General features: G+C 41.9%; 1 protein-coding gene across 4 annotated transcripts in view; it reads right to left on the bottom strand.

Annotated features, from left to right (window-relative positions):
• The window catches only part of colec11 (collectin sub-family member 11), a 35,205-nt gene extending 20,533 nt beyond the window's left edge, over positions 1 to 14,672 (bottom strand). For 3 of the 4 annotated variants that reach the window (XM_067984215.1, XM_067984217.1, XM_067984218.1), the window contains exons 1-3: positions 14,570 to 14,672; positions 13,278 to 13,433; positions 4,329 to 4,400 (exon numbers count right to left, since the gene is read on the bottom strand). In XM_067984215.1, the coding sequence (XP_067840316.1) occupies positions 4,329 to 4,400; positions 13,278 to 13,407 (202 nt within the window). In that variant the 5' untranslated portion in view covers positions 13,408 to 13,433; positions 14,570 to 14,672. Of the gene's footprint in view, positions 1 to 4,328; positions 4,401 to 13,277; positions 13,434 to 13,583; positions 13,890 to 14,569 lie in introns of those variants that run through there. The other variant, XM_067984216.1, reaches the window with a different exon arrangement.
• Between the last annotated feature and the right edge of the window lie 1,470 nt (positions 14,673 to 16,142).

Raw genomic sequence — 16,142 nt, 5'->3', positions numbered from 1 at the left:
CACTGGAAAGCCTGCCAGAAAGCCTGCTCACAATGAGAAGGGGCATGGAGGAGTCCAGCTCCAACTTGGTGCAAGGCTTTGCGCAGAGCTTGGAGCCCATCCTTTCCAACATGGAACGGGTGGTCACCTCCATCAGTGCACCTATGGAACCCACCATGATGCAGCGTCTGATGACTGATGTCACAGCTTCCATTGCAGCACAAACATCTGCCATCCAAGGTCTGACTGCTGCATTTGCAGCTCAGACTGCTGCTATCATGGCTCTGGGGACTACTGTGAAACGGGGCTTTCAGGGCATCACAGCACTCCAGCAATCCGTTCTCCAGCCGATCACCAGGATTGCTGAGGCGCCGCCCCAGGAGAATGGCAGTGGTGCCAGGGCAGTCGGACCTGCTGTCCTCTCTCAGGACAACAGCATTCCTGCTCCCACCCCTGCCACTCCGCCAGTGCCCTTGTTGTTCCTGTCGGCCAGCCAGGCCAGAATGCTGCAGCCCACGCTGAGATGGTGCAGTCTGAAGCCGGGCCCTCCAGGCCCAGAGCTGCTTGAGGTCATCCTCCAAGGCCAACTGGACGTTCCTCCATTGAAAGCCAGCAGCCTCCCACCACCCATGCTCCAGCCACTGCGGAAGCACCTCGTAGGAGCACTAGGATAGGTAAAGGCACACGAACGACAGGCACTAAGGGAATGCACAAGGGTGAATAATTCTGTTATGTTTGCATATTTTCATTTATTAATCCATAAAAGAGAGTTTAATTTTGCATTTGGTGGTGGTTTTTATTCATGCAATGAGCTGAGAGGGACACCAATGTGTAATCTGATGGAGGGCGATCTGATTGTCTTGTGGGAGCGGAAAGGTGGGGAATGTAGGACTGTTGGTGAGTTGGGGGATGTAGTTCCAATTATTGATAGCGGACACAGATCAGGCGAGCACGCAGAGTCCTTGCAGACAAGGCGTGTGGTTCCTGCTGCACCCTTGCGTCCTCCTCCACCTCCTCTTCCGGCTCCACCCCCTCCTCAGCTTCTTCCTCCTCCTGCTCCTCTGCCTCCTCCTCCTCCACCTCTGGCTCAGGATCTTCTGCAGTCATTGGTGGCAAAGGCTGGTCCCTTATGATGGCGAGGTTGTGCAGCATGCAGCAGACCAGCACACATCTGCCCACCCGCTCAGGGGAGTACTGCAGGGCTCCTCCAGACCGGTCCAGGCAGTGGAAGTGTTGTTTGAGGAGGCCTATGGTGTGCTCCACGATGTTGCGTGTGGCAGCATGACTCTCATTATAAGCCTGCTGTGCACGTGTGCATGGGCTCCTGACTGGTGTCATGAGCCAAGGCATTAAGGGATAGACCTTGTCACCCGGCCTTTGACTTGCCGAATCGGATGAAAGATAGTTGGCACATTGGACTGCCGCATGACGAAGGCGTCGTGACTACTCCCAGGGTAGCGGGTATCGACCTCCGAGATGCGATGCATGTGGTCGCACACCAGCTGCACGTTGAGGGAGTGGAAGCCCTTTCGGTTGACGAAGACAGCCGAGTTGATGTGTGGGGCATGCAGGGCAATATGTGTGCAGTCCATGGCACCCTGCACCATAGGGAACCAGCAATGTGGGCGAACCCCGTGCTCGCTCGTTCTGATTGTCTCTGTTGAGAGGGAAGGTGATGAACCTGTTCCTCATGTAGTACAGTGCGTCTGTAACCTCTCTTCTGCAGCAGTGCACTGCATACTGCGAGATGTTGCACATGTCGCCCGCAGAGGTCTGAAATGCTCCTGAGCCATAGAAATTCAGCTCCACGATGACCTTCACAGCCACAGGCAATGCTGTCCTCGCCCTGCTCTGGGGCTGCAGTTTTGGCCGCACCAGTTGACAGATCTCAGTGACGGATTCCTTGGTGAACCTCAGGCGTCAGATGCAATCCTCCTCGGTCATGTTGAAATAAGAGAATTGATCCCTGAAGGCCGTCATTGGGTAGGGCCTCCTGCTCAGTGCCCTGTGCCTCCTCGTCCTCCGTCTCCTCGCAGCTTGACCTGCTAGGCATGGCCTCTCTGCATGCTCCCAGTCATGCTCAATGCCCAGCGGGAGCCCTAGCAGACCGCCCGTGGTTGCCAGGAATGTTGTTCCACCAGGGTTGTAACTTTCCAACCCGTAAGGCAATACCTGCCAAAGCACTCTCAAAAGCAGTGTAGGAGCTCTCAATAAGAATAGGGAGGTTCAAAATACACTTCCTACTCCTCCAGCAGCCAGAAGCAATAATCCAGCAACTAAGCTGCAACACCTGCATGGCCCTTTAAATAGCGCTGGTGGGGGGTCCTTCAGGCACTGTAAGAAACATTTAGATGGTCGGGGATAAGACTGTGCGTTGAGTTGAGTGTTAAGGTCCAAAATTGTGTGTATCACTTTAAATCAGCGTTGCACACTGATTGCAGCCATTTTCTCCCTACTTTACATGCTTCCATCGTTCGGGATTAGCACGTGCGCTAACTCTTATACCAAGATGGCGTCCGGCACACGTCACGCAGGAAACGTGTGTGCGCATCCAAGAAGCCATCTTGGATGTCGGAGAGGCCGTGTAGCGCCGAAACAACGGGCGCTACACGGCCCAATTTAGCGCCCATGTTCTTTTGCGTTGCTCACAATAAGTTGGCAGCAAGATAAAATAACAAAATGGATACACATGGGAGACAAAAATGAACATGTTAGAGGCTGAATTGATGCAGCAATTAGAACTGTCTCTTCACAACCAGGACCTTGGCAGACTGGTGAACCACTGAAAAATGAAAGCAGTCAGTTATACTTTCTATAGCATATAATATACATTAATATTCAATGTTTGCATTTTTACATTTCATTTTATATTGTACAAACAAGTTTCCTGCCAATATGGAATTTGTAATTTTGTATTAGGGTTTGTCACACAATGAAAGGAAGAAATTGAAGTCCACACAACTCTCGGTGTCAGCAATTAGCTATGTGCTATGTGATGGTTTGTTGATGTGAAGCCTATTCTTTTGTTTCAGGAGAGAGAACAGCCGGTGATTTTTTTGCCACAGTATCGTTAGGTGACAGAAACATTTTGATGAGATATTTTATGTTTGTGTGTGTTTAGAAACTAAAGACAATATAGTTTAGCGACACTTTTCAAGAAGCTGGCGCCCCCTTTCAGGAATTTCAATATAATCCATTTTTAGTTAACTGAGCCAGTCTGAAACACTTTCATTAGAACCAGTTCCATGGGATTAAAGTGTGCCTCCTGGTAAGGGCTTTAAATGAAAAACAAATTCAATCTGGTTCTCAGTGTTTACAACTCAGTGAGTTAGTCTGTGTCAACAAATTTGCTGCCAACTAGTTTATCAACTAAGAGGTATATTTGATTCTTTTAGAAAGAAACATTTTCTCATGATTATTTAGATATTTTATCACCTGCCAATCAAAACATTTTCCTCCTGTCAAATTTGTAAAACAGGAATCCAATAACTGTAACTGCAGAAACCCAGTCATTCATGACTCATCTGCAATAATGTTTTCACACTTCTCCAGCACCTAAATTAGCACTGACAAAATTGGAAAGAGCAAAATTTAATGGAAACCGCCCAAACATTTTGCAAATCTGCAACCTAACCCAACCCAGCTCTGGGTGTCAGCTTTCCTCACTTGACACAGATTTATATCTAAATCTATTTACATTGAAAAAATGCTTACACTTACAACCTCATCACCCATACATGCCACTTGTTAGCTATGAGTTCATTCAATGTGTGAGCTGCCTTCGAGAATCCGGTCAGCCATTTAGTTCCATTTACTTTTTTTATCATTAACACCTAGAGCAAAACATACCCTAATTTTCTTCTTTTAACACCTCGGCCACTCACCACCTCCACCCAACAGCAAAACTGAGATTGGGGACACACCACATCAAAAAATCACAAGTGTAAAATTACATCATTTTTCATTCCCCCCCCACCCCCGACTTTTTGTTTCTTTTTCCTTCATGTTTCTTTTATTTTGTTGCAGTATTTCACTAATTTTTGAGCAGCTTAACAGGTCGCTAGAAAATATTATGTGTGCTTCATACCATTTTACACTCCAGGAAGAACGGAGCATTAATAATAACAAGTTGTAAGTTAGTCTCCCATCTGAATCAGTGGGAAGAGGAGCGGCAGTAGTTTTTAAACTGTACATATTGAAGCAGTGTGGGCAGCATGCTGAAGGTACAGTTCAGTCACCACTCTTAACAGTAAGCTGTTGAGCTAATTTTGTACATGCAGGGAAGATGCTTAGCAAAACATTTATGAATTAGACATTCAACTAATTGAAGAAAACCTTGTTTTAGTTACCTGATTGTCCAAGTGGGCCAACTTTTCCTAGTCTTCCAGGCACTCCTTTCTCCCCCTTTTCCCCAGGTTCACCTGTAACAGAATGTAAGCCGTGACAGCATCGTCCTCGTTAGCAAAATAGCTGCATTGAAATAATAAAGCATGTCCATATGTAAATAGGATCCACACTATCCCCTGACCCAGATGAACTTCAGGGATCATTGCCAAACAGCACGAAGGTGGCAATCTCAGTCAGAGAGGCCACGGGGTAGCTGGTATAGGAACTGGCAAAAATGTCACATTGATTCAGTAGGGGTTTCTACTGGGAGGGAGGGGTACATTGTTGGGGCAGAGTAGAGGGAGCTTTACCGTGTATCTGGTTGTGCTATACCTGACCTGAGATCTTGATGCTGAATCTGCATACGTGAAATGGAAAGAATTCCATTCTCCAGCACTAGCATCCTTCACCTCATAAAACCTTTTAAAAAAAACGAATCCCTTACAATCTTCCTAAATACATAAGTAATTATATGTTCTTTTTACAGAAATATTCAGTGAACATACCTCAAAAATAGTCCTTTCAGGGAATGCATCTACAATATTTGGTCACTCAACAATATCAAGCAATAAATAGAAAAGCTTAAAATTGACCCACAAATGAAATACACCTTCTTTTCCCTACCATGGGATGCAAACCAGAAGTCCTATGAAGCATTTAGCTAGATGGCCTCTGACAATGGGGCCTCTTTAGAAGATTTTCCACATGCATTCACACCATGAGGATTCGAACGCCTCCTCCCTTTAACATTCTCATAGAGCCTAATTTAAGGAGAATCTGCATCCAGGCTGGTTTGATTGCTCAGCCACTCCAGTGAGCAGTCTGTGTATCTTATTTTTTTATGGGAGCTTTACTGGCCAACCTATAGTCCCAGAAGGAGTAAAACAATCTAACTGCCTGTTCAGGGGAGCTTTTGGAACAGCAAACCTTCAAGGGCAGTCTTTAAAGGAAAAAGCTGTGAGGACCTTTGCTGAGGTTAGAAATGTTGGAGAACTAGCTAGATAACTGGTTCTGATGAAAGTTCATCGACCATTAACTCTACCTTCCTCTCTCCACAGATGCCGCTTAACTTGCTGAATGTTTCCAGCATTTTCTGTTTTATTTTAGATTTCCAGCATCTGCAGTATTTTGATTTAGTAGTTAGAAAACCTCTTGTTTAAGTTAAGTAAGATGACCCTCTGAAGTGGGGGTAGCATCACATGCTCTTTATTTTGCATTCTTACACAAATATAAGTTGTGTAAAAATGCAAAATAAAGGTTATGAATGTACTCACTATTGCCTACATAATACAATGCAATTATTCCCACAGCAACAGTACAATCTGTTACCTATGTGAGACATTGGGCACAATATAAACATTGAAAAACAGGTGGGTTGGCGGCGGGGGAGGGCATTGAAAATTGCAACCATTTCAGACCCACCCCCAATCTGCCATTTCTGGTTTTCACCGGGGCGGGCAACCAACCTGCTCCCAGGAGGCGGGTTGGTGACTAAAACCTTTCAAGGAGGCTGTAGGCCTCCATTTTTACAGATTTTGCAATTTCAACCTCTGGGGGCTGGGATTCCAGGGCCTTCTACTTCATGATGAGAAGGACCGAAACTGCAGCTAAGTGCCTTTATAGCACAGCTTGTGGGCCCGGAGGAGCAGGAGTGCTTCCCACAGGCCCAATAAGCCTACCTGCAGCGATCCCCCCCACCCCGATCTCCGACCCCCCCCCACAATGATCACGGACCCCAATCCAGACACCCCCCCTGCCCCTGTGACTGACCCCCGATCCCTCCCCCCATGACTGACTCCCCCCATGCCCATCAGTGCCGCATGCCCACTCATGCCCACCAGTGCCCCATGCCCACCCATGCCCCCCCCACCCCCCCCGCCAATTCATACATTCAAAGACTTACCTGAAGACTTACTTTTTCACATCCTCTACCTGACTGCTCTCCTGTTTGACTTAGACCAGCCTGTCAATCAGGCCGGACAGTCAGATGGCAAATCGACAAAATAAAATAAAAGACGTCCTTACGTCAAAATCATAAGGACATCCGGGAAACCCGTACTTCCAGTTTCCCGTTCGCAATTTGACCCCCCCGTCCCCATCCCGGCTCGGGGTCAAAATCATGCCCATTGTGATTACTTATTATTGGCAATACATTCTGTACTACACTACAGTATAATAATCATGTTGGAATATAAACTGTATTGCCTGTATGTTACACTGTAATCACTATCTCTTATTGAAAATGTAATCTGCAGGGTAATTATCACATTAGGAATTAAATCATTACTGCATGAATTTTAGATTTTAATTATTGTCACAGGCCTCCTGGGAATTCCATGTTTAAACTATAACTCAATATTACCTCAGCCACCTGATATAGAAACTAGCCAACTGGACTCGTACACCTAAACAACAATAATTACTGTACAGCCCTAACACATGTGGAGAGTAGGTCTTTGGTTAAAAAAAATTGGCACTGGTTTTAAAAAAGTAGCATTTAAATTTAATTTTTAGACTGATGTTTGGTATTTGTACATCCAAAAATAGTTCCATTAACTTTCATAATTAAGATGCCATGATTATCATTATGCAAGGTACCTATCTGTGCTTTCCCATTCCAGTCAAAGTAATTTCTTCAAATTCACTTCACACTTCATGTCCCTGTCACGTTGCTAGTGACAAGCTCTGTGCCTCTACTCAACAGTAAGCAGTTCCACCATCTCAGCTGTTGCCTCCTACATGATCTTTTCCTAGCTGGGACTCATTCCATTAACATTTGAGGTATCAATCTCCTGCCATACAATGCACTGACCATTGCACTCTTCTCACTGTAACATGTTCTCGTACTGCACACAGACCACTCTCATTATTTTAGTGTTGGTGATTCTGTTCTCTGAGTCGATACCCAACATACTCAAGAATATTATCAAGGGTGATATTCAGTTTCTCTGGATTAAACTGAAAATAACGACAACTCTGAAACAATATTGGATGGCATTATAGACCACCATACAGTGAGAAAGAAACAGAGAAAGAGATTTGTAGACAATTCAAACAGATTTGCAGAAGTAATAGGGCCATAATGATGGGGAACTTTTAACTATTCAAAAGTAGACTAGCACAACATTAACAATGGTCAAAATGATGAAGAGTCCATACAATGCATTCAGACCGTTTCCCAAGTCAATATGTTATGAGGAAGTCATGGAACAGATGCTGTACTAGGCTTGATACTGGGTATTGAACTAGGACAAGTAGCATACTAAGGATAAAAGAACATTTAGAGGCCAGTGATCATATCAATTGTGTTTACAGTCAGAATAGATTAAGAAAAAAAAGTCATAAGCAAAGGTGTTGGATTGGTAAAGAACATTTTAGAAAGATGATCAAATCCAGATTAACTGAATAGAAAAGTTGGCAGATAAATCAGCCGACCAGCTGATTACATAGTAAGTATGTGATGACTGGAGTATAGACTAAAAACATTCTGACCAGGAATAAGTGGGTTGTGGCAGGGGACAGAGTTCCGTGGATGAATAAGGAGTCTAGGTCAGAAATAAAGTCTAAGCAAGAGAAATACAAAAAATTAAAGGTAAGTAAACTTGAGGAAATATCAAAAGCTAGAGAAAAATAATGGGGGATTTGAAGGACTAAAAGAGTATGAAAAATGACTGGCCGTCAACATAAAGGGTACTAAGAAAAACTTTTATAGGCATTTCACAAAATAAAAAATAGTCAAAGAAAGGGACAAACAGTGTAATCTTATAGTAGAGAATAAAAGTATGGCAGGGATGTTTAACAAGTATTTTGTTGCTGTATTTACAGAGGAAAGTGAAGGGAAAACTGCATTCGTATAGAAGAGAATGTGGAGTAACCACTAATTTAATACTTTTTTAAGTATTAAAAAAGAAGCTGTATCAAACAGGTTAATGGAACCTAAAGGACTGGAGTGTGGCAAATGAAATACCCCTGTTCAGAAAAGGGGAAAGGGATAATAAGCTAGATAATTATAAACTAGTTATACATGCATCAGTAGTAGGCAAACTGCTAGACCATGATAAAAGTTAACATTAGTGAACGATTTGAAAGGCATGAGCTAATTAGGGACAGTCAATTTGAGTTTGTAAAGGGTAGGTCATGCTTCTCGAAGTGAATCAAATTCTTCAAGGAAATTATTGAGTATATAGACAAAGGAAATGTTGTAGATATGATACATCTGCACTGTCAAGAAGCAATTAATAAGTGCTATACAAGGGATTTGTTGCAAAGATGAAGGCCTTAAAGATTATAGAAGGTAAACTGGTGAGATGGATAAATGGATCCATGTAAATGGATGTTTCTCAGATTGGTGTGTCCCAAGAATGAGTGTTAGGACTCCTTGCTTCTCCATGAGCTTAAATGGTTTGGATATGGGCATAAGAGATACATATGAACATTTGCTGGAACCGCCAAATTAGGAGGCATGGCAAACGATGGAAAAAACCAGGAGGCTAAATGCAAGTTGGGTAAATGAGCAAAACTGAGGCAAATGCAGTTCAATGTAATAGTGCATTTTGGGGAAACAAACAGAATGGGAATATAACCTAAGCAGGTAAAATTCTCAATGGAATGGAGGAAGAGATATGGGGTATAGATGGAAAGGTTATTGAAGCCATAGAAAAGGTGCAATACAGATTTACTAGGGTAATACCAGGGATGAGTGTCAGCTTGGATCAACTGGTAGTACTCTTCCTACTGAGTCAGAAGGTTGTAGGTTTATGCCCCACTATGGATATAATCACAAAATCTAGGCTGCCATTTCAGTGCTGTACTTAGAGAGTGCTACCTTTTGGAGGAAATGTTAAATTTAAGATTAATAGTAACAGCATAAAGGTAGTGGTTAGAGGAAATTTTTCATGCAAAGGGATATTGAAGTCAAATTAATCACAGTATTTAAGAAGGAATTGGATAATCACTTGGAGGTAAAATAGTTAGGGGAAATAGAATTAGATAGCTCCATTATGATGCAGGCAGGGTGGGCTGAGTGCTGCCATTTAAGAAGATGTGCTTTGAACAGTACATTCCAAAAGCATCCAGCCTCTATTTATGTATCTCTCATATGGCCCAGTTCTCAGCACCATACAGAACTGTTGGCTGCAGTCCATAATAAACGCTTTCATTTAACATCCTATGATATCTTTCCTTCTCCAGAGTGGTTTCCACAATCCATCAAAACACTTCCAGCTGCAGAGAAGCATCTCCAATTATCATTGCATCTCCCTTCACATGATGTACAAATTCCCAGATATGTAAACTCACCAACCATTTACAGCTCCTCGCTAACAATGTCCACTTTCTTCATATTAATGAGCTTTAAACAAAAACATGGGATTCTTAAATGGATCACCATTATCAAAGAAAGCTTCCTGTAACACTATTATGTTTAAAACAGCAGTATAGCTTTTATGCCTTAAAAATGAAGGAAATTCTAAGGGAAATGATTTTGTTCGAAAGCACTTCCCCAATGTCCATCTGGAAAACATACAAGCTCATACATAGCTTTTTTTATATATATATTCTCTGCGGCTGGAAGTGTTTTGATGGATTATGGAAACCACTCTGGAGAGAGAAAAGTATGATAGGATGTTAAAGGAAAGTGCTCAGCATAGACTGCAGTTCTGTATGGTGCTGAGAGCTGGGCCATGACAGAGGTACATAAATAGAGGCTGGATGCTTTTGGAATGTGCTGTTCAAAGAGCATCTTCATAAATGGTAGCACTCAGCCCATCCAGCCTGCGTCATATTAGAGCTATCTTCCTCCCATTTAAAAAAAAATTATTTTATCAAGCTTTTGACTTCCTGGCGCAGTGTCCGTTTTCCTTATGCCCATCAATGAAGCGCCTCAGGATGTTCTTTATATAGAACGTGCTATATAAATGCAAGTTGCTGTTTTTGCTTCATCGGCTACTTTGGTTTTCCTTCCCTCCAGAGTTATTGAGGGGCAGGAGGTATCCGTGTCCCTGAGTGGCTCCATTCACCTTAATGGGAGCTGCAATTTTGGACTGGCCTGGAAGCTGGTCCTGAGCCTCTCACACTGATGAGACATTAAACTGAGGCCCTGTTTGCCTATTCAGCAGGACGTAAAAACATCTCATGGGACTATTTGAGGAGCAGGGGAGTTCTCCTTGCATTCTGGCCAATATTCCTCTCTCAATCAACACAACCATAAAACAGATTAACTGATCATTCATCTCATTGCTGTTGTGGGACCTTGCTGTGCACAAACATGCTGCTGCTTTTGCCTATGTAACAGTCACTACACCTCAAAAAGTAATTAATTGGCTATGAAGTGCTTTGAAATTTCCTGAGAATGTGGAAGGTGAAGAGCAAGTTCTTTCTTTAGAGTGGAAAACCTGTTGTAATATATTCTGTGAGTTATACAGGGTTAAAACCAGCTGTTTTGATTCATAATGAAATCTGCTCATGATACAATCTAGTATTTGATTGCACTCTATTGCTTGTTCAAATCCTAGAGCTCTGCCATGCATGTTCATGTACGTGATATATGATGATACGTGTTCTGTGACCATGTGCATACGTATGCTTGGTTCAGCGAGACTGGTGTGTCTCATGCCATCCGGTAGCTTCATATTGACTGGATATTTTCAAAGTATGATTAAGAAACATACTCAAATTCACTTGCTTTTCCACTTTGCTAATAGACAGCCCTTCATTACGTATATATGATTCAGTGCACATTACCTTACATTTATTTATTAAAATTCAACAGCCTTTCCTTAGTCCATCATTTAATTAATCCAGATATCTTTGAATGCTATCAATCCCCCTTCCACTAATCATGTGGCCACATAGCTTTGTAAGATTAGCAAATTTTACTTTGCTGAGGGAGGGAGATTTAAGCTAGGGGTAGTGCTCCCAGTAACATTCAGTGACTGTTGGCAATGTAATTGTGCAGGAATTAGGTGAGGATCGAATTTTGCTCAACTGTGTCCCCCCCTCCCCCATGACAAATAGCCTGCCAGTTCTCACCGTCAAGGTTCACCCTTGAAAAATGGCTAATGTACCAGAGGGTGATCTGGTGCCCATGGAACCATGCTCAGTAAAGAGTCAATGCCTTCAGGAGACCGTGGAGGAGAAAATTGGGGAGAATTCGTTTTTAAAACTTCTATTTTCACCACACTCTTATCGTTGGACTGACTGCTTTACTTCTGGGATATTGAAATACTCCATGATTTTTACATTACAATTCCCTGTGGACTGAAAAAGAAAATTGCTCAAGTTTGCTGAACTAGAAATTATGAACATAGTTAATAATCAATTCATCAAGGGTCAAAGCACAATATATAAAAAAGGTCACCAGATTTCAAGCCTTCCTGTGTTTGCAAGAGGGCAGCTTTCATACAACGCAACTAATCTCACCTCCTACTTCATCACTACAAATTGGAATAACAGAGGCAAACTTTATTTACAATATTTACATAGATGATAATATTGACTGAAATTCCATGTTTTCCTTTGGTAGTATGATATGCAGGTAGTAGTCTATCCCAAAACTCTATCAACATGCTAGAAGTCAGATGGAGAATTAGGAAAGAAATGGATTCATATAGCACAGGAACATTAAAGGAATATTTTCTCCCTAGTTGTGTGACTGCAAAAAAATACTTTATTAAACACGTACTTACTGCCACAGCGCTGTGTCAGCTCATTTTTAAAAATTAAAATGGCCTTGGAGCACCAATTTATTCTCATCTCTGAGGTGCCAGTACTGGTGGTATCAAAGTCATATCAGATACAATATACATTCCCACTGCCTAATTAATGACATCTTTAAATAATACATTGTGAATTCTGACTCTTCAGGTTGCCATATCTGTTGCATCTCAGTTGTGCTAGTTAGGTTAAACTATCATGTACCTCTCCTTCCTCCGAATCTCAGCATACTACCATTCTCTGAACCAAGCATACGTATGCACATAGTTACAGAACACATACCATCTTATATCATGTACATGAACATCCATAGCAGAGCTCTAGGATTTGAACAAGCGCCTTATCTTAGAGAAAGCTAGCATTTGCTGGGCCATAAAAGTGATGTCAGTTCAATGCAAAGTTGACCTTAAGGAGTGAGCTTCATGTTTCTAATTATGGCAGCAAGGCTGGTGCGTCTCATGACATACAAAGGATTCTGGGACATTGTGATATCTCCGCATGAAGGACTGGAGCTAAGCATTTCTAATCCGCAAAGAAACCTCCACCTTAAGCTGGTCTCTCTCCTACTAGTATTGTAATTTATACTTGATTTTTAGTCCTGCACTTGTGCATGAATGTGACACCAAACATCAGCTATAACAGCAACATACCATTTTTCTATCCAATTCATTGTCTCCCATTTTTACCTGAAGTTACTGACTTACACTGGGGAATGGTTCCAACAGGACTCCATCATCTTGCCCAGTGGCCTTCCCTCAGACAATGAATGGCAACAGGCTATTCAACTGTGAGGGGGCATTACAGTTGAATTCAATCCTGTCCTCATCTAACATCCACAGGCCTTCCAGCAGGGCTCATTGGACAGTGATCAGGAGCGGGCTGCAGCAGCAGCTATACCAACTCTACTGCTGCCTTGGCTAAGATCAAGTGACTCAGCACAGATAAGGAACCGAACTTCATCTGTATTGCTTAGCTCCATAAAGGGCATTGGATTTACTAAATGAGTTATCCGATAATCTCCTTCCACCTTCATTTGCTGCGCCCTGCTGATGGGTAAAATACACCAGTTGTTTTGCACCCAACAAAATGTAATGGCATCAACAATGACTAATGTAACTTAATGCAATTTAGTAAGACGTGTAACAGTAATAAAATGCAGTCTACAGTACTTCACAAATCACAAACTTTTATACATCTACCTTTCAGACCTGGGACTACGATCTGTACAGAGCATGATTCATCTGCTATATGTTGAGATTCTCCAGATCTGAGCAAGGACAGGAACAGCAGGCCAATCAGGAACACAAGTAAAAACAGTCCGCTGTTCATAATGTCCACACAAAGTTCATTGACTCCTAAAGACAGAAATTCTTTTATAAATAACCATCACAGTAGTGAGATGAAATAAACACATTTGTTAACTCATTAAATACAAGCAGTGTTTAAAATTGTCCTCCACGCTCTTGTCCTCCCTGCAAGCTCATTGTGTTAAAAGTAAGACTTACCAATCCATCTCTGACTCTAACTTATTCTTTCCCCAAATTCTCAAATCGGTAGTACTCTTAGTTTTCGGTCTTCCTTATTCCTTCAATCTTCAGGCTTTTCCTTTCCAAGTTTGGAGTTACCTAAACCCTGATATTCCTCAGCTGTGGAGGTGTGAAAAATCACACAATCTGGGTGGGTGGGGTAGCAATTTGGGGCTCAGTTATGGCAGGTCTTTATCCCCCCTTCTTTTGATCAAAATTCTGCGGTAAGTGGTGGTGCGTGCTTCTTGTGCTTGAGCCCTTCCGTGCATACGTCACAGCATGAGGAAGGATGACATCATCTACCACATTCCTACCAGTTCCACCCCACCTCGCCCCAATTCCATCCATAACAAGGGCACATCAATGACACAGTCAGAAGTTCCACACCACCCCAGACCTGTCCCCCAGCGATTCACTTTGATGTGAATGTGAATCCCCAGATTCACTTTGATTCTTTCAATTTATATAGTGTTATGTCCCTAAACTGGCTAGTAAATAACATTAAATTTAACAATTACCACTATTCTGTTAAACAGACAGGCTGGATACCTCAGTTTAAAAATTACACGATTAAATCTGGAAAAACTTTTCGTTACTTAAGATTGCTGTCAGAATGACATTTTACTGTTAAAATTAAACAAAGTCCACCCGTTCTCAAAATATTTTGAGCATTTCATGATAAAAAGTCTATCACCAATTATTTAATTGGAAAATGGCGAATATTTTAGCACACTAAAATTCCAAAACATTTTAAGAGTTAAATTATTCTCATTTAGAGCACTCTAATACTGTAGACAGATCTTTAGTAACTGCTGAAATGATTCTGTTAGTCCTTGTGTTCTTTTGCCAATATGCTCCCTCTTCCTGTCTTTTAACAGCCAGGAACAAGGACTGTCATTTGGAAATTAATATTGCAGATATCTAGCTAAGTATGGAACCAAGAGCAGGCTGAAAACTCCTCTTACCTTATGATGGAAGACAGAGCAGTGAGCGAGGAATCATCCTGAGCCTGCTCTCCCATCGCACAGATGAACTTTATTGCCGTTCTTGTTTACCAATGTTTGACAGTTTTTTAGGTTGACTCGTTGATATAGCCTGCCCAAGGAAGCAGCTCAGCAAATCAAAGAGCAAAATTGTAAGCATGACCCATAAATAACATCCTGTTTGACAAATGTCAGCTGGGAAGCTCACAGCTGTAAAAGGAGACTATGGGAAAATCCAAGGCAGAATAGTGCAAAAAAAAATCTTCAATAGTTGCTTAATTTTTATTTATTTTTTTAAGAGCAAACACAATATTTTTGATTCTATGTCAAACTCTTTTCATGATACATGTGAATGACCCTTGCAATATGAATGGAAGTAAACGCTCAGTGATTTTTCCTGCATCAGGGTGTTCAAGTTGAAAAAACCTTGATGTCAGGCAAATTACCAAGGGTTTTACTGTCATTTTCTTGGCTTTTCATGGTGCAAAGTTCTAGTAACATTATCTGGATTGAACCACTGTTTTCCCCAACATCTTATGTTTATGCTTTTTTTCCCTATGTTAACACGTTCAGCACTCTCAGATCATGGTCAAGCTTCGGCTGTTTGTTGTATAGTTGTTCCTGTAGGTCATTCAGCTTTCCCCAGCCTTTAAGATGAATTGCTTGCATCAGATTCACAGCGAAAAATCAATCAATACAGCACAGGAACACCAATATTGACACTGAACATTTAATTTGTTACTTCAAGTCATTTTTTAAGGTTCTGTAAATGGTTGCAATTTGTTAAACTTAAAAGGGGAATGAATTCCAGGTCATTTTCTCCTGCATACACACAGAATGGAAAACTTACGGAAATAATGAGTGCTAAGAAGGTAAGAAATACAGGACTCCACTTTCAGATTATCAGATGCTAAAGAACATCCCAATGCATTCTTCCTGAGACATCTAGGAACTGATGCACTGCCTGAATATCCTTTCCCAGTGGAAAATCAAAACAAGGGCTCCATAACACGATGTAAAAAATAATGTACAGTACAAAACATAATATTTGAAATGTTGGGCTCCAAAGAGCCTATTAAGGTTCTGCAAATGGTTGCAAACTCAAAAGGGGAATGAATTCCGGTCATTTTTTTTAATCAAAATGTCCGAGCTCCCCCAGTAGCCTAGTGGGTAAAATCACAACCCAGTCTAATACTGAGCCATTCAGACCAGCAGGTTCTTATTTTGATTCCTAGTCTGCGCTGAATAAGCTGTTCTCACCAATTGAGGTACTACACCCCGGGCGACAGTGAGGAAAAATAAATGAGGGTTTCTGCTTCTGATCACGATCCAGTGACTGTCTGCCGAAAACTAATGTGCAATCAAGCTCAGCTGTGATGCCTTCCACTGTCAAATAGCCTGCTGATGTTCATCGTCCAGGCATAGACGAGGACAGGAGGACATCTGTGGACCCATACACAGCAGGAGTCACTAAGCAGTTAAGAGGGGAGAAAATTAATTGAAGAAATTTTTTTTAAAGTATAAAGTCTGATATTTTTACTTTTTTTCCCAGAAT

The sequence above is a fragment of the Heptranchias perlo genome, chromosome 5, assembly GCF_035084215.1.
Source record: "Heptranchias perlo isolate sHepPer1 chromosome 5, sHepPer1.hap1, whole genome shotgun sequence".
NCBI lineage: Eukaryota > Metazoa > Chordata > Chondrichthyes > Hexanchiformes > Hexanchidae > Heptranchias > Heptranchias perlo.
This window is presented reverse-complemented; position numbering and strand designations above follow the sequence as displayed.